Source organism: Aquila chrysaetos, chromosome 8 (genome assembly GCF_900496995.4).
Source record: "Aquila chrysaetos chrysaetos chromosome 8, bAquChr1.4, whole genome shotgun sequence".
NCBI lineage: Eukaryota > Metazoa > Chordata > Aves > Accipitriformes > Accipitridae > Aquila > Aquila chrysaetos.
In genome coordinates, this window is record NC_044011.1 from 5,158,108 (window position 1) to 5,181,779 (window position 23,672).

At 51.1% G+C, this 23,672-nt stretch overlaps 1 protein-coding gene across 2 annotated transcripts in view; it reads left to right on the top strand.

Moving 5' to 3' along the window:
- Positions 1–20,223, top strand: part of ASIC2 (acid sensing ion channel subunit 2) — a 515,609-nt gene extending 495,386 nt beyond the window's left edge. For both annotated transcript variants that reach the window (XM_030022770.2, XM_030022771.2), the window contains exons 4-11: positions 11,834–11,984; positions 12,427–12,483; positions 13,061–13,214; positions 13,942–14,033; positions 15,813–15,892; positions 18,914–18,982; positions 19,201–19,375; positions 19,742–20,223. In XM_030022770.2, the coding sequence (XP_029878630.1) occupies positions 11,834–11,984; positions 12,427–12,483; positions 13,061–13,214; positions 13,942–14,033; positions 15,813–15,892; positions 18,914–18,982; positions 19,201–19,302 (705 nt within the window). In that variant the 3' untranslated portion in view covers positions 19,303–19,375; positions 19,742–20,223. The remainder of the gene's footprint in view (positions 1–11,833; positions 11,985–12,426; positions 12,484–13,060; positions 13,215–13,941; positions 14,034–15,812; positions 15,893–18,913; positions 18,983–19,200; positions 19,376–19,741) is intronic.
- Positions 20,224–23,672: the final 3,449 nt, after the last annotated feature.

Below are 23,672 nucleotides of genomic sequence, written 5' to 3' on the forward strand. Positions count from 1 at the left end.
AGTGGCACATCGTCACAGTGCAGATGGATGCGATGTGACATAGCGTCATTAAACCCAAATCCTGATTAGGCATATGGGAAACCGGCCAGCAGAATAATTTTTTCCCCCAGCTTGGCCCCGTGGTGCTTTCATTCCCAGCCCTCCTGCCTCATTGCCACTTTCATTTTCCTCCCTGCTCTTGCATCCACCCTCAAATGAGACATAAATCAAGTCGAGGAAAGAGAACACGAGCTGTTGGAGGGTTTGCTCTGATTAAACCTTTGTGGAGATCAGAGCCACAGTTGTTGCACTTCAGCTCAGAGCAACGTGAGGAATTCACTACCAAGTATATTGTTAAGGCATCTCTCCATGGCCACCGGGTACCAAAAGACACCTGAAGATGCTGCATTTCAGCGAGCCTGGATGCAGATCTTCCTTCCTTCATTACAGCACGCTTGTGTGTAATCATCCAGGAGATAACGAACGGTGTGGGTTCCCGGTGGGCGAGCGCCAGGTGGAAACTTCTCAATTAAAGCAGAGAAATGTTTCACTGTTGTCAGTTTGTATCTTGTGGGAAGTCCGGTGGGCTGGAGAAAATGAGCAGCTTTATTAGCACCCAGGGCTCTCGTTTGGAGTGTAACACCTTAGTAACAGCAAAGGCAAAAGGCTCTTCGGGGGCTGAGGCAGCAGCTGCTGAAGTCCAAAGCAGAAACGGGCTTGGAAACCCATTATGGGCATTTTTCATGCCAGTTCCCTTAACAGAAGCCCTTCCACGCATCCCCAACGTCCTCACCTCGCTCCGCAGCTGCTTTCTGCTGTCCCAGGGGACCCAGCAGCATTCAGCATTGCTTACGTGGGGCATGCTGCGAGATAAAGAATCTGGAAGGATGGAAAACTGATTAATTACTCTTGGCAATGATTACTGGGCATTGAGTTCTTTATCCATCCTCTCTCCCGGGGACATCTCCTGAAGCAGTCTGGGGGTCTCTGCACACCGAGGCGGTGGTGCTGGGGTCAGCCGTATGCCCGTAGCTGTCATTCGGAGATGCAGCACAGAGCAGTGGGGTCTGGATACGGCCCTGGGGTTAGGGCTAACGGCTGGTTATCCCCGACAGCGGCTACACACAGGAGCCCTTCCCATGTCAGCACCTGCCAGGCAGCTCGCAGATCCTGGGTTACCCCAGGGAGGACAAGTGACTTGCCAAAGGTCACGGAGGAAATCGGTGTCAGAGCAGAGGGCCCCATGTCAGACTAGATATAAGGAAGAAATTTTTTACACTGAGGGTGGTGAAACACTGGCACAGGTTGCCCAGAGAGGTGGTAGATGCCCCATCCCTGGAAACATTCCAGGTCAGATTGGACGGGGCTCTGAGCATCCTGATCTAGTTGAAGATGTCCCTGCTCATTGCAGAGGGGTTGGACTAGATGATCTTTGGAGGTCACTTCCAACCCGAACTATTCTATGATTCTATGTCAGAGCAGAGGATCCCGTGTTGGGGTCTTGCATTTCCATCCCCAGCACGCACATGCCTTCAGGCGAAGCCCTCTCCTCTTTTCTCAGCAGCAAAGAGCAGGATTTTTGTTTAGCTATTTGTCAGCTGTGAAAAATACCTCTGGCAGAATCGGCATTCCCTTTGTGAGACCACATTAGCTCCGGAGAAAAGCTAACTGCAGAGATGCCGAGGCTGGCGATGGAGAAGGGCATCACAGCCGATTACATGGCACTTTGCATGCCCCGTTAGCAGGCAGGCAGCGCTGGGCAGGGTATGGTGTTGTGTGGTGCAGCCGCCTGATGCTGAAAGAGTTTGGCAACACTTCCTCGAATCGAACTCGCCTGGCAGAGCGAGCGGTAATTGGAAAGATTTGTCTTCCTTAAACATCCCAGCTTCAGCAAGATTTGGGAGCGTGGCTGGGAGCTGGAGCCTGCAGCGAGGATCTCAAGGACTTTGTTTTAAGATAGAAATAGCGTAAATGCTGTAGACTTCTAAGACAGCTGCTGTAAATCTTCCCCATCACATTGCCAGCATCAACTATTTCATTATTTCTATTAAAAAATTAGATTTTTTTATCAGGAAGACAGCCAGCTGAGAGAGAGGGAAGAAAAACATCCCTCCCCAAATCCCTCCTTCCAGGCAGGGGAGATGTAGAAGATGACAAGAAAAACAGATTTGGGGGACTATTAGCTTGAGCGTGTCCCCTCTTCTACAGGTTTTGCCAGAGTTTTGGTGCTGGGAGAGGGAAGGGCACGTTTCTGCTTGGGGCCAGGGCTTCTGTAACCGGTTTAAAATCATACTGCGGGCTGCGACGCCTTTACCCAGGAGATCCAGAGGGCTCTTCAAGCTGCCTGCCTGGAGCAGCATTCATCCACGGGCGATGCTGCCTACCCCAATCCCTCCTCTCCATAAAGTCATTTTTTAACCTAATTACAACTATTACAGCATACACATGCTACTGCCTCCTCTAATTACCCCGCAGGGACTGGCCGGGCATCGCCCACCTTCTCAAGCCCTGAATGCACATCTTTTATTTAGACGCCTGATTTAGTCTTTTTTTTTTTTTCTACTAAATCTCTACATCTGGGGCAGGCACATGCTGCTCTTTCAATAAGTCAGAGCAAAAGGTGGAAAAGCCCATGAATATCACCTGGAGGACTGACTCTGGCCAGTTATTGGGGTCTTAAACCATGTGTTTTGCACCATGAAACATAAATGAAACGATCCTCCAGCTGGAGAAGAATAAGAAATAAAGATAAAGAGAAGGTCGTTTCACATCTCCCAGCTCAGAGCAGCCTCTGTGTTAGTTATAAGCACTTTTCCCAGCGATAAAAACAATAGGTGTGGAATTGGGTAGACTTGCTTTGGTGTGACGGTGGGAGCTGTGCATCGTCTTTGGGGTGAAGGGGATTTAGTCACGGCTGGGTTAGAGGCTCGTGGCTTTATTTCTGGCTCTGTTACTATTCCCTGTGGCCATGCTCAAATCTATCCTTTCGTCCCCCCATCCCAGTCTGGAAACAAGAGTATTTACTGGGCTTTACTTACTGATCTCCTGCCTTTCCAGGTATGCAGCCGCTTAACGCAAGCGGGGACTTGCTTCTTGGTGCTGGGGTGGTAAATCCTGGATCTCTATACTGAGAGCTTTCCAAAAGCCCCTTGTCGAAAGCAAGCTCTGGCTCCGTGATGGTGCATGATCTCATTAAATCTCCCTTTAAAATTAGCTGTCAGTCAAAAAAAAAGGAACAAAATCAGCTTTTCTCCTCCCTCTGCAGTGGCTGAGCCCTCTGATTCCTGCAGAGTGACACTTTTAAGGTTCATTTACCTCTTTGGGAACTGCATTGTTAATGCAGTAACGATGTTGTGCTGGTTTGCACTAGTAGCATCGTAAGAGGGACTTTGCACGTGTATCCCTTGTGCATGCTGAGTCAGCAAAAGCAATCCTGCAAAGGCAACACCAGCAGGAGGTTTCCTCCGTAAAACGTGGTTGTTGGGTTATATAGGCCAAGCTGTTTCTTTGCTGCTGAAGAGAGATGCTTTCTGTCTGAAATCTCAGACTGAAGCGATCCCCTGAAGTTTAAGGGGAGCCAGGGCTGAGCTCCCTAAAGCGACTCAGGAGGTACCGCAGCAGAAGGCAACGCACGATGGACGGTTGCAATTAAAACAAGAGCGTCTTGATGGAGGACGGTGTAAACATCCTCTCTGGGTGCCTTCCCGTACACCACGGCAGTGGCTGTGTCTGAATGCAACGTGAAAGGAGCTAGAGTGGTTTACATGGATGCGTGAGCTGCTGTTTTCTGGAGTTTTCACACCATTTTACATGGGGAGAGCCAGCCGTGGCCCCGTTGTGCCTCGTAGCGAGAGATGCTCCGGCCACGCAGGGGAGCCGTTTCCATGGCAGTTACTGAGTCTCATGAATAAGGTTTGTTTTCTCATGAATGAGCAAAGCCCTGAGTTGTGCGGGAGCTGGCTCGGGGCATGCCGTGCCGTCATCCTCCAGCGGGGTCCCAAGGGAGGGCAGGACCACCCCGAGTAGGGCAGTGCCCTTCAGCTCCTGCTGCTCCTGGCTTTGGAGGGATCCACCTCAATTTTTCCCTTTTCCTGGCTCTTTTGGGTGAGCCTGGTGCTATAAGAAGCCTCTCTGGACCTTGTGTTATGCATGGCCCTGGAGAAGCTGCAATGACCCCACACACCCCTGCACTGGACTACAGCACCAAGGCATGGGGAGACACACTGGAAATTATATTTTGGAGGGCTGATCCCCTGGAGCAGGATAAATTCCTCCTGGATTTGGCTCCTTTTAATCCCCTTTTCCCAGCTTGATTTTCCAGCATCGTCGCCGCATCTTGGCAGCACTGCTTGAGCCTCTCCCATAACGGATGGGATCAGATAATGTTACTTCCCCAGCTTGGCTGCTCCCTGCTACGCCACCGGCACAACGCGTTAGAGAAGATGAAAAGCGCACTAAAAATGGCAATTTCTGCCAACTTGGCAATAAAAATTTAAGAGGCTTCAATTAAGCAACAGGTTCGAAGATGGAGCAATATTGTTTAATAGGACTCTAGTGTGCCTTGGAGACTCATCCCCTCGTAATGCTTGCATGGGACAGAGAGCATCAGCTACCAACAACTGCAGTATCAAAAGTGTAATTACAGAGGCAGGAAAATGGGACTCGGGGTCTGGCAGTGATCTTTCTGAAACCCATATTTCCAAACAGGGTGTAGGCAGTGGCATTTGAAAATTAGGAGCAATTGAATAGTATTTCCCATGTTTCCTAACCCTCCCTCAGAGCATCTTCTACCTACGGTCTTACACATCCTCCTGGAAAAACATTCACTCACTGATTTCTTTCTGTTCCCCTCAGTCCCACACACTCTCCCAGTTGATTTCCTCTGGTATATCATCAGACTCTGAATTAATTCAGGAACAAGAAGCAAAACTGGCAGGCTGTGGTGGCCAGCCGCATAGAAAACTTCATTGCACAGGAGCGGTTCAAAGCAGGAGATGTACAGAAATGATTGCACGGCTGTTTTTGTGGGGCAGCAGAGTGGTTTTGCTTGGAAAACAGTATTAGGAGTGAATCAGCCTGTTTGTAAAAAGACACAAAAGAAAATGGGTTTGGAGGCAAGTGATAGAAATTACTCAGGGCCAGGAACAGTGCGTCTGAATGGGGAGAGATTGGAAAGGGCTCACTTAGGAAGGAGGTCAGTAAGAGAAAACGTCAGGGATGTAGATGAAGTAATGGTCTGGGTGCTCCTGCTCACCCTTCACTATATTATATGGATAAGAGGATTTTTTTTAAAAAGATGGAAAGCTGCTCACTGAGGACAGGAGAGCTTCAGAGGGTCCAACTCCCACCACGCAACCCCCGAACTGGGCACCTCTGTAAGAGTTTGGCCAATATGTAGTCCAACAATTACAGCCAACCGTGTCCGGCAGAATGAGGGGGAACATTTTTGCTGCCTATGAATATGCCAAGGAGGTGAGCAGGAGGGAGAGGGCAGAGTTTATTGCAATTTAAGACTGAGTTTGCACATGAGCGAAGGGTACAACTCATTTAGGGAGGAGCTAGAAGCAAGTTGTAGATGGTCAGTGCAGCAAATGCCGGGAGCAGCCGTCCAGCGGGTCCTGGGAGTAAACCCGGGATGAGGCTCAGAAGGGGCTGCCCTCGACTTTTTGGGGAGCCACAGGAGGTTTCAGTATTGCTATTTGATTTGCAAAATTATTTCCAAGGAAATGGGGACCCAGAGGAGCCTGGAGCTCCAAAAATCACATTTTTTCTTCTGGTGCCTATTCACCTCCAGCACCTGGGGACTCGTGAGCTATATAACTTCCCCGAGTTCTACTCAGGGGGACCTTCCAGGGGCTGGAAGGGCTAAGCTCTTGTCCTTAAACACAACTTCTTTGATACTTGTGTGAAGGGAGCAAATGGGAAGGAACAGCTGTATCGTACCCGGCACGGCAAAGGGAGACTGCAAATAGACAACTTCCAGCATCATTAACTGGGAGATGGTGCCAACGAGCTGTGTGTACGCTGAGCTTTTTAAGCATTTTACAAGCACTAAAGCTGTCTGGGATTGAAATTCTATTAAGTTGATGCTATTTGATGTCTCATTAAAGAACGGAGGTTTCTGGTTATTATTTCATTTGGAGTAAATGCAAACACACCCCATATAGACTTTGCGAGATTCAGGGTGAGGTTCGCATCCCTCCTTGCTGATCACTGCCTGAAGTTTGGTGGCATCAGGTGGGGACCCACGCTTGGAGGAGGCACGAGAGGGGCTGAGCTGTAGGCCAGAGCCGAGTCGATGCAGGATGTATCCCCAAAGCCAGATTCATCGCAGAGCCCAGCTGCAAACTGGGCTGAAACTGCCCCAACCTCGTGCTGGCAACATCTCCACCATGTTCCCACATCTTCCCTAATGCATAAAATTAAACATGCAGAAAAAATAGAGATACCACTGAAATTAAAAAAAAAAGACCTCTCCGGCTGCAGACAGATGTTGGCAGTTATCGGGAGGCTCCGTGCCAAGAGCAGCGCACGAAGGGCAGCAGCGTGGCCAGGAAAAAGGGCTGTGGCAGGGAGGAGGCTGTGCTGGACGGCCCCCACCGCCACAACCCGCTTCCCCTCCGTGTTTGCCAAGAGCAACCCTTCCTTTCCTTGCGTTTTGGGCAAGCAAGATCCATCCTGCTTTTAAGGAGACAAGTCAATTTGTTCCTTTTCCTTTTGGCGCCTGCCAGTTTGTAACCGATTGTCGTAATCCCTAATAGCCAGGATCAAGAGAATTTAAAAAGCATTTCATTAATTAATTAAGTATTAACAATTGCAAAAGTGCGAGGACGCGGGTTTGTCAACCTCAATTAGAGGCTGAAGCTGAATTTCTGTAAGCGTGAGATGGCGTGGTGCCGGGGAGGGGTACGTGCCCTTGGAAAGCTGCCACGGCAGCGGAGCAAAATTAGAGCTCAGCACTACTCTCCTGCAGGAACCGAGGGCAGAAGCTGCCCCTGCTGCCTTTACCTCTGCTTTTGCTTTTGATTTTATGGGTTTTTTTCCTTCAGCTTCGAAGAAAAGTGGCTTGTCTTTGGTGGTAACAGAGCAGATAGATTGGCAGGGAGCAGCTCAGCATCCTTGCGCAGCTTCCACAGGTCCAGCACCGGAGCCCTCCTGCCAACCTGAAATTAGCATCACCTGGAAGAAGAGAAAGCGATTCTCTCAAGACGAGGAGACCTCTGCATGGCTGCACGCTGTGCAGGAGGGGCTGCAGGGGAGAGGAATCAAATCCAATTAGTGTCTCTCCCGTTTACGTTGTTTATGTGGCCGTGGTCTGCGGGATTGCTCCGTCACGCGTACTCCTGTTTGCTGGCTAGCGAGGCAGGCTCGGCTCCCCGGTGTGCTCTTCCAGGCGATGCAGCGGCCTCATTAGCATCGTGGGCAGGAAATTCAAATGTCAAATGTCTAAAATGAGTTGTTCGGGCAGTTCTCTGGGGCCAAGCACTTTGGATGTAGAGGCTTTGCTTGAGGTTGCAGCCTCATTTTGGTGAGGAGGGGGTTAAGGAAGGATGCTCCTATGGATGGGTTCACCATTGCATTAACCCCAGGGCTTGCAGGGTATTGGGAATCCTGTGCCAAGGTGGGAGAGGCAACGGGAGCAGGGATGGGGCTGGTCTGCCGGGGAGAAGCCACAGGGGCTGGAGGGAAGAAACTGGGGATCCTGCTCCATTGCACTTTAGGGCAGGAAACCCTGCGGAAGAGTTTGACCCCTTGGTTTGAGTCTTTCACTGCAAGGTGCAATATTTGATGGGTGAAACCATACGTGGCTCTGGGGCTGGATAGTGTCTTCTTTGAAGGATAATGGGGAGTATTTCAGAGGATGCAACACACAGCAGTCCTGGCAGTCCTGCCTCGTACCTGTGAGCGATGCTGCTGTGGCTCTAAACACAGACAGTAACAAAGCAGCTGCCTTCAGAGATAATTGGAAAGAAAAGGTCAGGACAAGAGTTGACTACATCAGAGACTTGGTACATTGGTGCCTGCTCACCAAAACCACCTAGGAAATGTGAAGGGAGCTTTCCTGGGACCAAATTACCTTTGGATGTTGAGGCAGGATCTGGGAAATGTGGCTCCCCTATTCTCTGCAGAGCCCCATCCCTAATGATGTGCCTTCTCCCTCCAGAGAGGTCCCGCATCCATATCTGGCTGCTGATCAGTCGAGAGTTTGCTTCTGATTACAAATTACAGAGCACGAGGAAAGCAACGAGTCTTTCAAGCTGTAATTACCGTGGAGGCTCCAGGTAATAGCCCCTTGATGAGCCCCTTGGAGAGAGAAGAGTTCATTGACTTGCTCAAGGGAAGGGAGGGTCCAACACTGCCAGCCCAGGGAAATTTGTCTCTAAAATCTTGCCCGTAAGGAAGAAGCACAGATTTGCCTGTCATACTTCAAATGAACCCTTGCTGCAGCGCTGCTTCCCACCGAACCAGTGATGGAGGGAGAAGCGCATGGATTCCCGGTGCCGGTCCCCCAGGTGTGGGAGATGCTTTGGTTACAGCCGACGCATCCCGGGGCTCTGCTCAGAGGCATGGCCAGCAGCAAGAAATCCCTGCCCTGTGATACAGAGATGTAAGAGGTAGGGATTGATATAAAACAAGGTGGCACCAAGGTGCCTGTGTCGCACCCGATAGGGCTCTGCTTCATGGCCAGGAGTTTCACTGGGGAAATTTCCTTTAAAAAGTAAAAATTTGAGCTTCCCTGGAGTCTCCTGCCAGTCCCAGATACAACGTGCTTTTCTCGAAAGCTGGGAAAGCCTTTATACTGCAGAGCAAAAAAATCTCCACCAGTGTTAAATGTACCAAGAGGCTTTTTTTGCTCTTGAGCAAAAATGAGCAATTCAGAGAGCAGTGGGGAGCACAAAAGTCTTGGCACGTGGCAGGGGAGGTGTGCCGCACCTATTCCTGCTTGTTTAGGAAGCTGGAGAAAAGTGAATTGCACACGCACAAGTGTGCAAGTGTGTGCATGGGGTTGTGTGCGTGTCAAGGCAGCAAATCCCCAAGGAATGCCACGCTTTTGGGGAGATGCAAACCAGCTTTGCTTCACGGTATAGGGGTAGTTGGTGCTCATGGTCCTGGCTACAAAATGGGCCATAACTCTGTTAATGAAGTTGCATTGATTAAGGTTTAATTAATCATTCAGCCTGTGCACCTCCTGCAGACGCGGTGCCAGTTCACAAGCACCGTGGCTCAAATCCAACACTGGCTGAGCAAAAAAATGTGTAAGCTAAATATCTGATTGCGACTCCATCGTTTTCTGATCCCATCACCTACATTCAGAATAAAATTTAAAGGGCTTAAAAGATTTGTGTGTAGCTGTGCTTGGAAGAGAGCTGATACCATCTGAGACTGCAATTATTTATTCTCCTTTATCATACAACGTGCAACATATGGGCCCCTCTCTCCACTGCAGATGACTAAATGATGGCATCTGGTACTCTATTATATTGCAAGTGTAAAGCAAATGAGAAAAGATCCCCTTCAAACAGCACTTCGCTATTGTCACAAAGCCGCTCTTGATATTTTCATTCCAAGGTGCTGCTTTGCTGACTTTCAAAACCATCCCATTCGGGCATGTTTCTTGGAGGATGCTGAGATTGCTGGGAACTGGGAGTTTTTTTCCCTTAATGCCTCAGCTGGTCCCCACAGATGGGATCCCTCCATCACCTGCTGCATTTTCACACCTGGTGTGGATATTGTCTGTTCTTCAGATTGGACCCGCTGAGCGCAGAGATCAGTGTGTGTCGCTCCGAGCAGCTAAATAGCTGTCGCTGCTGTTTTTTTTCAAAGCAGCTTGAGTAGCAGCATGGATTTAGGCAGATTTTGGGAATGCCAGAGCTCATGTCCCTCAGTGAGCAGCCTGGGCACCCATGGGCGATGCCAGCTCTGGCATTCATAGCGTCCTGTTTCTTTGCACGTGCAGACCAGGACGCAGAGGCGCTGAGCAGACTGACCACGCAGATCTGCTGTGGCTGAACATCACTGCAAAGTTTTCTGTTTCATTGGCACTTGAGGCCGGGGATGATGCTCACAGGAGCCGAGGAAGGGAGTTGGTGATTTCCAGCTGATGGGGGAAGCAGAGCCAAAGAGGGTTCACCATCACATGGAGACCCCTTCACGCCTGTGCAAGCAGGGTCTGAGCTTTTCTCGGGTCTATCCTTGGGGTCATGCAAGGGAAGACCTTGAACTATCATCTCATCATGAGGAGGACCTGTGGCCCATCTAGAAGATGGGTATGTCACAGTGCTGCCATGTCCATGGTTCCAGCTGGTCTGGTAAAGCGTGCAACAGCCTGTTAGAGAAGTAACTGGGAACAGTATAGTGCCCATAGATAGATGCAGCAAGCGAAGTGCTGGAATAAGCAAAGTGCCTCTGGATTCCTGGATGGGAACTGTTCATGGCAAAATTGTTCCTAGAGAAGGAATTACTTTGGCTTGGCTGAGTTGAGACCTTGTCCAGCCCCACAGGGCAGGAAGCCTGGCATCTTCCCCAAACTCTCCTTTAGCTTCCAGGTTTCATGCCCCTCCAAGGCAGACTTTTCCCATACCCACCTGTCCTCACCACAAAACATGTTCGTCCCAACATCTCATCTTTTTCTTCCTGTCTGCACTTTAAACCCATTATGGGTTTTTAACGTCTGAGTGGTTCATAAGTCAAAGGCACAGGGAGTTTTACCAGCACTGCAAGCTGGTGCACGAGGTGAACATCTTTTCACAGGGTGCTTTGGAGAGCCGGAGCTCTGCTCTCACAGGAGATCTCATGGGGAAGACCTAGAGCAGAGCATGGGTTCCAAATGGCTCACACCGTGGTAGTTTTGTTGTAGTTACCCCAGGTCCATGTCTGAAGGATTCATGGGGTCGTTATTTATCCAACAGCATCTGCAATGTACCTCCACTTTGTGGGTCTTATCTTTTCTTCTCCCTTTCCCACATGACTCCAGAAGAAACCCGAAACAAGCACCGTGGAGCCTTGCCACTAGATCCTAGGCTCACAGTCCATCAACATATGTTTACATATTTATTTTAGGATGTGATTAATGTTACTACAGTTTTTAAAGGAATGTTTTTGTTCAGCCAACGTGCTTTGCCAGCACAAAACGTTCTGTGTTTGGAGCAAAGCACAGCAAATTGGACACTGCTTTAAAACAGAAAGAAGGAGGGGTTAGGGGAATGCTATTTTCTGCTCTCTAGCAAAGAGTAGTATAGAGCATTTAGCAAAGATAAAGAGAAACGGGAAGGGCTGCCAAGCTGCAGACAGAAGAGGAACAAGGTAGATTTGGCCGTGGGGGTCAGAGAGTGACTGTTTTTCCTCCAGCATGTTCTGGGCTGTGAATTAAGGTTTCTGTGGTGGATTGTGGAGTCCTGCTTATATTATCTCTGCATTTGTGTTAAATAAAGCGGTAACAGCAGAAGGGTTTGCATTGCACTAGCACTGAGCAGAGCAACTTATGGGCCTCACATGAGGTGATGTGCAAATGGGGGAGAAGACGACAGGTTCCTCATCATCATGGGGCGCCAGGAGGGCGGATAGCGTGTATCCAGCTCCACAGGGCTCTCCCTGAGCATGGGTGTTTGGAAAAGGACATGATTGACTTGTCTGCCTTCTCCAAGGCTGCTCAAGGTACTGCTCTGCAGCCCAGCACCATCTCCCACAGCATCACCGCTCTGAGCAGAGCCATCCCTCCATTCCCCTTCTTAAAACCATCATTAAAATTGTGCTCTGGGGGCTCCTCTGTGGCAAGAGGAGGGAGATGCTGCGCCCCACTCCTCGCTGCTGGTCCCCAGCGTCCCCTGACACCCCGCTCCTCCCTCTCTTGCAGCTGACGTACCTGCCTCCGCCGTGGGGTGAATGTCGCTCGTCGGATATGGGCTTAGACTTCTTTCCCGTTTACAGTATCACGGCTTGCAGGATCGACTGCGAGACCCGGTATATTGTGGAAAACTGCAACTGCAAAATGGTTCACATGCCAGGTTAGTGTGCCGGCGGGGCAGGGACTCCCTTCCTCCATCCAGCGTGGGTCATTAAGGGTTAATGAGTTGGGAAGGGACCAGGGATTACAGGAGCTGGGAATACCTTTCCCTAAGGAAAGAAGGATGCTAATAGCCTTTGCAAAATGCCCTGAAATAGGGGCAAGAAATGGCAGAGGGACATGGGTCTGATTTCCTCTTATTTAGCCCCAGTTAACACCCCTGGGTGTTATTTCCAGCAGCCCCCTCCTCGGTTTGTAAGAAAAGACCCCCGCGGCAGGCAAAGGTGGGGCAGACGCTGCAATATCCCTGCTGCCCATCCCCAACCTGGGTTCATTTTGCTAACGGGAGGTCCTTGTGGTCCCCGCGGAGAGCCCAGCGGTCCGCAGCTCCCTTGCAGCAGCGGTGGCTGATGCCCACTGATGGATGTGTCCTCTCCATGCAGGGGATGCTCCTTTCTGTACCCCGGAGCAGTATAAGGAATGCGCAGAGCCTGCGCTCGGTGAGTACCAAGAGATATATCCCTGGGTACCACGGGTGTCCCAAGCTGAAGGGACTTCCAGTAGCCTGCATCCTCCTGGCTGGCACGACTCGGGTGATCTAGAGCAGCTGCAACCCGGAGATGGGTTTTTAGTGAGACCCAACTTGTTGGGAAGGGCTGGGTGCACCCTGGGATAAAGTTTCTTCTGGTTCTACTTGGGGCATGGGGCTCCATCAGCGCAGAAACCCTCAGGATAATGGGCAGCCCTGGATATGGAGGAGGGGAGCACCTCTGGGTCTGGGTTTGAGTCTGGATTTGGGATAGAGGGACCTGTTCTAGGTCTGGATTTAGGAGACTCAATCACTACATGTTCCCTGAGCAGATGCTGATAACAGAATGTAGCCTCCAGCAAAAGGCCTCTCTCCAAGATGGTGGGGATGGCCATGGAATGAAGTGGGAGAGAAATAGCCGGGACCAGGTTTCCTGCAACTCCTCTGAGATGTGACTCCTCGGCCCCTCTCTGGGTGGCATAACCTCTGCTCCCACATCTGCTGCATGTCCCTGACTCCGTGAGATCTAACTCTGTGACCTTCTCCAGGTTTGCTTGCTGAAAAGGACAGCAATTACTGCATCTGCAGGACACCTTGTAACTTGACCAGATACAACAAAGAGCTCTCCATGGTCAAGATTCCCAGCAAGACCTCGGCCAAGTACCTGGAGAAGAAGTTCAACAAGTCGGAAAAATATATCTCGTGAGTGTTGCAGAAAACACATCTCCTTTGCTTTATGGGGGGGAAGTGTCTGTAAAGCCCCATTGGCTGTTTAAACCAGCCTGTGCTAAGACCAGACCTTGCCAATGCCTCCATCACCAGAGGTATGTCCTCCAGGGTGAAACCCTTGAAGAGATGAGGTGTAGGTTGCTTTCTTTTCAGTAGATGTGTTTCCAGACAACTGTATGTTCCGCCCCTGGCCTCATCTTCATGAGCATACTCCATACCCACCAAAAAAAGTGCAAAATCTCCTCTTATTTTGACAGGGAAGCCCAGTCTTGCTGGCCCTGTCTGAGATATGGCTGCTCTCTACCTAAGTCTGGGCTGTGGACCTCAGGCAGCCGCTGTCTTGGACCTCTCCAAGCCCTGGACACATTATTGCCTTGTGGAGGCAGCAAGAGTTATTCCATATTAAGCATCCTTTGGACTCTTGCTGTTATCATCGAAGTGAGATCCAGAGCTCAGATCATGAGAGATTTTTGGGAAACATTTTCCAGCTTCTGCTAAGGTTGCCAGGGTCCTGACGGTGCCCTATGGTCTTGGTCTCCAGGAGGTCCAAATGTCTGTGGGTTGCTGAGGACCGCAGAAAGAGAACAGTCAGGACAGAGAGGGGAGTAAAGCCCCAAAGTCCCGTTTTTTTTCTTCTTGTCCCAAAGCACACGAGGCCACTGGTGGCTGATGGGCTGATGCTGTTGTCCTCTTTCTACAGAGAGAATATTCTTGTGCTGGACATATTTTTTGAAGCACTCAACTATGAGACAATTGAGCAGAAGAAAGCCTATGAAGTGGCAGCCTTACTTGGTAAGGAGAGATCAGGGGGGCAATTTGGTGTCTGTGTGAGCCTGTGCAGGAGCCCGTGTGTGTTTATGGGACAGAGAGATGCTATGAGTGGGTGCACAGCTTATGTGCATTGCCTTGAAAATCCCAGCAAGGTCCAGGCACCTTTCTGGCCAGCATGCTTTCAACCCCATCTCTTATTTTCCTTCTAACACCAAGCCATCCCAGGAATGTCCCAGGGACCACAGCTGGTCCATGTGTCACCTGTGAAAGATTAACATGAGCTGCTCCATCTCTGCTTGCTACCAGAGCCCTATTATTTGGAAATCCCCAGGTGGAATGGGTGATGGGTGCTTTCTGTGGTGCCCCCCATGCTGGAAGGGCAGTGTGTGGAGGACAGCTCTTAAAACCATCTGCCCATCACCTCTTACATGCTCCAAATCCATCCTTCTTGCCAGCCAGGACCCTGAGCCCTTTGCTTTTGGGTGGTGCCCCGTAGCTTGATGGAGAAGCTGGAGGAGCTGTTGGGTTGCTCAGCCTCAAACTGGGTCAAGCTTTGTGGGTGCCGGCTACAGATTTGGGTGCTTGCGACCCATTGGGTTTGGGGGTGGAGGTGTTTGGTCAGGAGAAGCAAGCATGCTCTGTGCCCATGCTCATCCCCGCCATGTGCCACCCCTAATCCCCAAATCCCTCCTGGGATGCAGAGAACAATCAGCACCTTCATTTGAAAGCCGGAGCCGGGCCATCCCGCAGAGCCAGACGCTGCGAGCCTGCCCCGGGATGGGGACACTGTAGGGAGCAGAGCACCCACGTCCCATTGGGTGCCCCCACGTCACCCCGCAGTGATAGCTCTGCAGAACATGCATGCTGTGAGCCCTTCTGCTCCTGTTGTGGGTTCCCCAAGAGTGCTACGGCAAGGAAGAGGAGGCTGGTGATGAAGCCTCTTTGACACAAGCCTCCTTATTTGTACGACCTTGCATGACCCTTGTTCCCAGGGCACTGCGGGCTTTGGGCAGAGTCTCATCTTCCCCCAGTCCTCAGTCCCTTTTGAACCAGCACTTTGCCCCCAAGCACCTTTTTTCCTCTTTCTTCTGTCTCTGTCTCATGGACAGCCCCAGCAAAGGTCCCGTAGCCCCTCCACCCGCAGGTGACTTTGCTCTGGGGAGCAACACAGTTGAACCGTGGGTGCTCTGCAGTAAAATCCATGAGGTTTGTCTTCCCTGAAGCACACGGTTTGACATAGCACAGCATCTCATGTCAGCAGTTATCTTCCCAGCAGATTCCTGGAAGTCTCCTCTCCCCGTGGTGCCTCCTCCGCAGCCCTTCCCCAGCCCTGCAGACAGCCTTGAGATGCTCCCCTAAAAAAGCAGGCCATCTCCCTTTCCTCTTTTTGGCAGGTTTGGGTTTTTTCTTGGCTCCAGGGGACATTACCTAATTCTTCTCCAGCATCTTTCTCCTTTCCCCGCCCGGTTTGGGAATTGGGCTTTGGGATTCCTGGGATAAAGCCTGCCATCTAACTCTGACAGATGGCTTCCTTGGATGCCAGCATGCGGTATTGCATCCTCATTAGGCTTCCAGCTGATGGCCTCGTTAGCAGAAGAAATGCTTTGGTGGCCGGCAACGTCCTTCCTGGGATGCTTTTCATGGCGTTAGAGCTGTTGGTGTTTCTGGGTGTCATCCCTCGCATTTCCCCACTCTTCAGGGACGGTAGCTCCCAGGGCAGCTGCCCCACGGTTGCATGGGTGCCTCTAAGAGCTTTTACCCCAGGGGTAAAAACCATCCACGTGTTGTTCTCTCTCCTAGGTGACATTGGAGGCCAGATGGGGCTATTTATCGGTGCTAGCATCCTCACTATACTAGAGCTCTTCGATTATATATACGAGGTAAGACCCTCGCCCTTCGCCTTGTTCCTCCGGCGGGGTGTGGGTTTGCCAGACTTGATACCAGGCTGGGGTGGTTGCGGACCAGGAACCTCCATGCCCACTGTGCCCACATGGATTATTAATTTTAATTAATGATACTATATAATTAATGCTCCACAATAGTGCTAAATAGTCGGTCACGGCTGTGTAGTGTGGTGCGGAGGTCTCTGCATCAGCGAGTGCTCTCCATGGCGGGGGGGCTGGCATGCAGCCATGGCATGGCATAGCCAGGTTCGCTTGGCACCCTGCCTCTGCTAATGAGGTTTGCTTCTCACTTAGGCTAATTAAGCACCACCTCCATGTGACTGTGCTGCTTCCCACCCTGAAGCTTGCACTGCCTGGAGTGCTGGCTGGAGACCTGCTGCTGCACCCTCCTGTCCCCATCCCCAGTTGGGCTTCTCCCAGCAGCACGCTGTTATCATCTTCTCATAAAAACACCTTTAATTAATGCCTGCATCCCAGTCCAGCCATCAGGCGGGAGAAGCAGCAAGGCCAGACCTTGTACCGCTGCCGGGGGGTGGAAAAACCCCAGTCCCTGTTATCTGCTGTCTGCAGCTCTGCCAGCAGCCCTGGAGCAAGGAGCTTTCTAGGAAGCACCGAGATGAGTTCGAGCGTGGTTCCATGGTGGCCGAGAGCAGCTGCTCCAGAGAAAAATGCAAGCCCTCTTTAATGGGAATTATTGCAATAAGCAGTCCGGAGAGGATGTTGCTTTCTGGCAGCCCTCCCTCCTCCTGCCCTCCAGCAGCAGAGTTACAACCCTTATTTATCTTTAATCTCTTTTTGCCTAAGTAAGTTCCCCCAGTGAACGCTGATCTCAGCCCAGCAGCACAGCTCAGCATCTCCCAGGGGATTTCGGCTTTTCTATGCCGCAGTGCCAACATGGGCCTCGGCACTCCCATGCCGTCACAGCCTGCCTGCGGGCATCGTCCCTCCAGCGTCCTCCGCCACTGCCCCTGCGAGCGCAGAAGCAGATTCCAGCTGCTCTCTGCACCCTCCTGCCATTTGGACTTCTTCCATGGTGTTTTTTTTTAACTAAATGGGCCACGGTTCAAAATAACCCTCCCTGGAGCATCCTCTTTGCCAGTTGTTGATTTTCCTTCCCACTCTTCATCATCACATTGGAGAAGGCTTCGTGCTGGGGCTCAGGCTCATGATTTTTGTTTATAAAAGAGGAATTGAGGCAGGGAGAGGAGGTGCAGCTGGATGCACGCCACCGAGGAGCAACCTATTTGCACGAAGATGACCCCAGGGACCCAAACATACAACCGTGTGTCCTGTTTTAGAGCAGGAAAGAATGAGTTTATGGCTCAAGGAGGATGCAAACATCTATGGAGACAGGCAGTTCCCAGCAAATCTGGCACATCCCAGCCCAAGGTCCTTTGCCTTTGTCCCCGGGAAGGTGCCTCCTGCTAATTCAGCTCATCTGCTCATTGCCTGGTGATTTCAGTGCAATGGCTTTGGGTCCCCTGCACCCAAATATGCAATATCTTAGACCTGCATAGTGCAGCGCTCTCATAGCCCTGTCTCAGCCCTGTATCATGATGGGGCCAGGGATTTTTAATCCTGTGAGATATTGCAGTCGGGGGTCGTTAATGGCTGTCGCATTAATGTGTGCCAAGCCAGGTGGGTGCACAGGGATGTCAGGCAACCACGGTCTCTGCTCCGAGCTCGCTGGGGCATCTTGAAAAACCTCTTAATGTTATTAAAGTTGGGATGCTGGCTTTACATTTTAAGACAGTCACTCCCCATCACAGTCCCTTCTGGGCAGCTGTTAGCACTTGGTGGCATTATTCTGCAATAAAATATATTGAAAATTACAAGCATAAAGCTCATAATGGCTTTGGAGTGCAAACAAAACCTGCGCCTCAGTTTATATCTCAGGCTGAATGCACACAATATTTCATTAAAATCGCCTATTCCCGGCTTTCTTGGGGTTCTTTCATAAGAAGGTAATAAACCTCGCAAAGTTTGGATTTTTCTTCTCTGTTTTACCCCTTTGTTTGATATCTGCTTATAAAACTTGGCAAAGACTTTTCTGTTTTGTGTTTTTTTTCTTTTTTTCTTCTTCTTTTGGGGCAAACATGACTTAAGAAAGCATCCTGTCTCCTTGTAGAGGCTCTCCATGCACACCTGGGGGTTCACCCAGCTATGCCCTATCTGGGGCATCTTCATGGTCACCCACGACAGATATTTAACCTCCACCAGACAGGGAGAAAAGGAATAAAATGTCTTAAAGGTTGCCTAATCTACGTGGTTGATCTAATCTGCTCCGGATTTCATCAAGGTGGGGTTCAGCACACCTCAAACTCATTGCGTTTTCAACCAAAGCATTTGTAGACTCTTTGAGATTGCCAGCAAACTGATACAACTATTGTCTTCTGGTGGGTTAGCCAAAGTTGGATGAAATATTGACCCTAGAGATGGTTTTTTTGCATCGTCCACTCCTCTTGGTCCTGCCCCAGGGCAGAGTTGTGCTCCTGGGCTCATCAGGGTCCTGAATCCCCAGCACACATCTCTGCATGCCAGCCAGCATCCACGTTGCTTCCTTAGGAACTGACCCAATTTTCCACGTTTTTAGCTTTCTTCTTTTTTTTTTTTTCTTTTCCCCAATGGATTTTTTTCAGAAAAACACTTACTTTTCAACCTTTCTGGAATTTCCCTTGAAAATACGTTCTTCAGCAGCAGTGTCTTACATAGCTGGCATTTTTCAGTAAACCCCCAAATATATTTAAGAACATGAGTTTTGGGGTGGTTTTTTTGCCTGTGAAGAATTCAGTTTTGACACATGGGGTGATTTTCTTGGAAAGATTGTCTCCTTCTCCATACCCTTTAGAGGGTGTCCTCCAAACCCGGTGCGTCCCCTGGGACCGTGCCCCCGGGTCCATTGGGTGAGGCTGCTCCGCGCCTCGTGGATGCCCACGCAGGCACGGCAGATGTCTTGCCTGTTCCTGCCCACCTTAACCCAACCTCCCTCTTTTGCAGCTGATCAAGGAGAAATTATTAGACCTACTTGGAAAAGAGGAAGAGGAAGGGAGCCATGACGAAAATGTGGTAAGGAGCCCCATTGGGAGACAAGAGGAAATTTCCCTGCGGTCAGCTCCGTAGGCAAGCGAAGTCGCTCAATGCAGATGCAGCGTTCAGCCTTGGCTTGAGTTATTTCCGAAGGATTGATGCTATGGCTCGGCCAAAGAAAGGAGCTAGCGGTTGGGGAGGGACAGGGAGCACCCAGCGGCCCCGGGGTAACCCTGTCCCCCGCTCTCCGTCCGCAGAGCACTTGCGACCCCATGCCAAATCATTCGGAAACCATCAGCCACACTGTGAACGTGCCACTGCAGGCCACCCTGGGAACGCTGGAGGAGATTGCCTGCTGACACCGTCCGACCGCTCCACAGTGCCAACACCTAAGGAAGGAAAACTGCACAGGAAAGCAGGGACCGAGCTCAGGTTTGCAACGGGGGCAAAAAAAAAAAAAAAAAATTAAAAAAAATATATTTAAAAAAAAGGAAGAAAATCGCTATGCATTAAAAAAAAATAAATATATATATTATATATATACTCTGCCAAAACCAAGCGAGAGGCGCCTTGGACTTGACTTGTGTTGTCCTTTCCTGTGGGGGGGTTGTCTTCAAGATGTGAAGGCAGCAGCTCATTTTTGAACTGTACAAAACAAAGAGACCACCACCACCACCAAAAACAAAACCGAAGCCCCACCATTTCACATACTGCCAAATGTATAAAGCACTTGCATGCCAGTTCTTTTTATGGCAATATATTCCTATCTGTCTTTATAAGCTCTGTTCCTCTTTACAGTCTCTGATTTTCACTACAAGAAGGAACTCGCGGGCCCAGCCATCCCCTGAAATCACCATTACTAACGTCGTAGGCTGAATTAGAATAAAGAAACAAAAAGTCGCAGCTCTTGGATTCTTCTTACGTTCTTGTCCTTCGTGTCAGTCTGTGATGAATCTTAAGCTAAGCCGGGTCCCCCAAGGCCGGGCCACCGCCGGGGCTCCTCAGCGCTACCAGTCACCCCAAGGTGAGCATCCCTGGAGAGGGGCCGGACCGGGTGGCTCTCGGTGGATCATCCCCCCTGGCTGCTGTGTCGTGCTCCTCCATCTGCAGTGCCTGGATAGTCCGTCTGCGGCGGGTGGGCATGGGGCGGTGGGTTTCTTTAATTTTTTAAATTTTTTTAATTTTTTTTTTTTTTTTAAATTTTTTATTTTTTTCCCGTTAATGGATTCTGTGCTTTCTCCTCGTTCTCATGACTGATATTAAAGCTGGTCTTGTGGAAATGGCCGGGCTGTGTCATTTCTGCCTTGCCCCCCCACCCCAAGCTGGAGCCCCTGGCGCAGCGTTGGCACAGGGTGAGGGGCAGACGCCAGGACAAGCCCATCCCGGGGGCTGCCTGGGGCCATTCCTCACCCTTGCCCCCCCCCCTTTACCCCTTCCACCGCATCCTCACACACCTCCTGATGGAGTGGGCATGATGCCGTGGCCGTGCTCAGCCTCTCGTGCTCAGCTGCATCCCCATCTGCTCCGTGATGGTGGGACCAGCTCGGATGTTGTGCATTGTGGTCATCTCTTGGAGTCTCATTTATTAGCAGCCAGGAGTTTAGGTAGAACTGAGTCAAAATGATACTGCTTTACCCCAATAAAGAGAGAAGGCAAGTTTCCTGGAGCTCCAAACCCTGCTGGTTTTGTAGCCTGGAGGCACGGGAGCAGGATGTGATGTGTGGGTGTGTTTGCACCTCTGCTAGCTCATGGCTGGCTGCTGCTGAATGGCCAGTGACCATCACCAGTGTGGTGGCCACAGCGAGGAGAATCACAACTAGACTGTGAAAAGGTGTTTTAGGGAGAGCTCATGGAGTCCCCAACGTTGGGAGGGCATTAAACCAGCCACAGGGAGTGGAGGTCAGCCCAGATTTACCCCCAGGGGATGCTGCAGATGGGAGGTGTGTTGGGGTCTGCAGCCAGCTGAGGGACTGAGGACATCCTTTTGCCCTGGAGAAGGTGCAAATCTGTCCTCCAAGCCTGTCTCGAGTGCCCATGTTCTTGCACAAAAACACCTTCCTTTGGGATAAATCCTGCTGCCCAGAGCATGGTGCAAAGGGCTTCCAGTCCGTCACTTGTTCTGGAGTAGATTGTCCCCCAAGGGCAATGTCAAGCAAGCAACTGGCCAAGGGTGCTCAGGGTAGGTCTCTGTCCTGGGCCACCTAAGTCAACAAGAGCTTCCCTGTTCTTGGACAGAAGTCCCAGCTGGGCAGCCACACAGGCAACCTCGGTGCACCGCGGTGTCTCAGGGAAAGGCAGGTCTTGTCTCTGCAAAGCCCAAATCATGTCCCCTCCCATCAAATGCCACCAAACCTGAGTCCGCTGTCCTCCCCACCATGCCAACAGCAGGGCCTTGGAGCAATGCTCCCAAGTCTGCCACTGTGGCTGCCCAAAATAACCTCTGCGAAGCAGCACGTTGGAAGAGCAGCCACAGCAATAGGCTCTTTCCATGCAGCAAGCTCCATGCCTTGGAGCTGCCATGCGTCCTTCTCTGGTTGGAGCCGTTTTGGCTTCTCTCACTGCTTTCAGCGTGGCTTTGGCTGATGGCATGTTAAGGAGAGCCTTGCTGAGACAAGATCATGGGGCAGGATTGTGCAGCCCAGCCCTCCGCCATGCTCGCTGTCTGCCAAGGGCAGGCTGAAGCCCTACTCTTCCCTTCTCCTGTACTTGTTCACCAAGCCCAAGAAGCTGCTTTGAGGGTGACCCACCTGTTCAGACACAGCACAAGCCATCCAAAGCTGCCCCAGCACCAAAGGCTGGAGTCCATCCCAAGCTCAGGCTCCCAAGCAGTTCTCGTGGCTTTCCCAAGCCCATAGGACATGGTTCTTGGCTTTTCCTCCAGCAGCTGGGTTGGGAGTCTTTTCTGGCTGCTGCAAAGCTGTTCCCTGCTCAGCGGGGTCCTCCTTCAAATTCAACATGAGCTGTGGCACCAAGGAGCCGCATCACATCAGAGACCGAGGAGCAGCAGACGGATTTCAATCCAATCCTCCCCAGGCTGGCAGAGAGGTGCTTAGAGGATATGTGCTCACATGTGTACCCTCTAAAGGGTTAAGGGTGACAGTCACTCCAAGAGTCATTTCCATGCACATAAATTTCTCCACTTGACAATTTATTGAATCGCCATTAAGAGATTTTGGTAGACTCATTGGAGGGCTGCTGAAGCTTGATGAGGTGGGACACCACTGGGATGCTGAGAGGTGCTGTGAAGTGTTTTGCTAATACCACCTATGGATGAAAGCCACTTGAATGGGGGGGCGGGGGTGGCACGAGGATGGCATCTCTGATTGCTCCTGAAGAGCACACCCTCCAAAGGACTTGCTGAAGAGCTCATTTTGAGTCATCACTTTTCATTATCTCCTGAGACCTGGACGCTGGCCACACGTTCATTATCCATGGGATGCCCAGCAGCCATCAGCTGGTAACAAGTGCTCCCCGACAGCCTGGCCACAAAGCTGCGGAGCTGCCAAGCTCTGTCTCCCATTGCCAAATCCCTGTGCCAGCCTGGTCCCTGTAGTCCCTTCTGGACCAGTCGAGGGAATTCGTGCCAGGCCTGGCTCAAGGTGACTCACTGCAACATCTCCAGGCTCTTAGCCATGCCCATGACGGCTGGTTGAACCAGCTGGTGAAGCCCAGCCTGGTCTGGGCTCCTCGTGCAAACTGGTCTTTCTATCCAGTAAGCTCATTAATGGCTGGGAAGTGAGTTGGCCCTATACCCATGGTGGAGCTTTGTGCTTGAAGGAGCAGGAGTGCCTCCACCTTTGTCTGGGTTGGAGTCCAAGGGCGAACTTGGGACTTTACAGGATCCAGCCCCCCAAATGCAAAAACAACTCACTGACAGAGTGTGGGTATCGAGAGAGGATGGGGGATGAGCAGTGGGACACGGCCAACAGTGCCCGTCCCTAGCAGATAAACTGGTACCATTTGACAGCTAAGTCTGGAGGAGATACCACCAAACTGGGCAAATTCAGAAATCTCAGCTCCTGGGCTACTTTTTGCTAAATTCGTGGGGCAGCCCGTTACTAAAAGAGGTATTTGAATGCTGAGCCTGTGTATCAGTATAGTGGGTAGGTTGAGGGACAGACACTGCCCCACACTGAAAGCAAGCTGACCCAGAAACCAGCCTCACTGGAGGCTTGCAAAGCTCCTGGCTGCCTTGTGTCCTTTTGCCCTGTGAATCCATCATGCCTCAAGCCCTGTGATGGAGAGCCATCCCACAGCCAGTGCCGGGGTGCTAGCATGCTTTTAGGAGGTTGCTGTAACTGCAAACACGCTGCTCTGGCTCCGTCTCCCCCATTCCCACCTCCTACCATGGGATCTGCCCCTGAGCCACAGCTGAGGTTTCTCCAGCAGCGATGCCGAAGAGCCCTGCTGCCCGGCTCTCTGCGAACCCGCGGCTCGAAGGCTCCTGATGTGCCTGTTGAGCCCGGAGAGGTAGCACTGGTCGGAGCCTCCTCGGCTCTCAGACAGGCTCTCAGCACAGGTGCTGAGTCAAGAGCCGTCTTCCCTTTGGCTGCCTGCCCTCTCCTGCCTGAAGAGCCCGTGTTCGGGGAGCAGAGGGGATGGGTGGTGGAGGAACTGGGGGCTGGAGGAGTCAAAACACAGCATCTCTTGCCAGCGGTCAGTATAACGTATCCCAAATTTCAGAGCCTCACGCTGCTCTAAGGCAGGGCATATCCCTGCGGATCGCAGC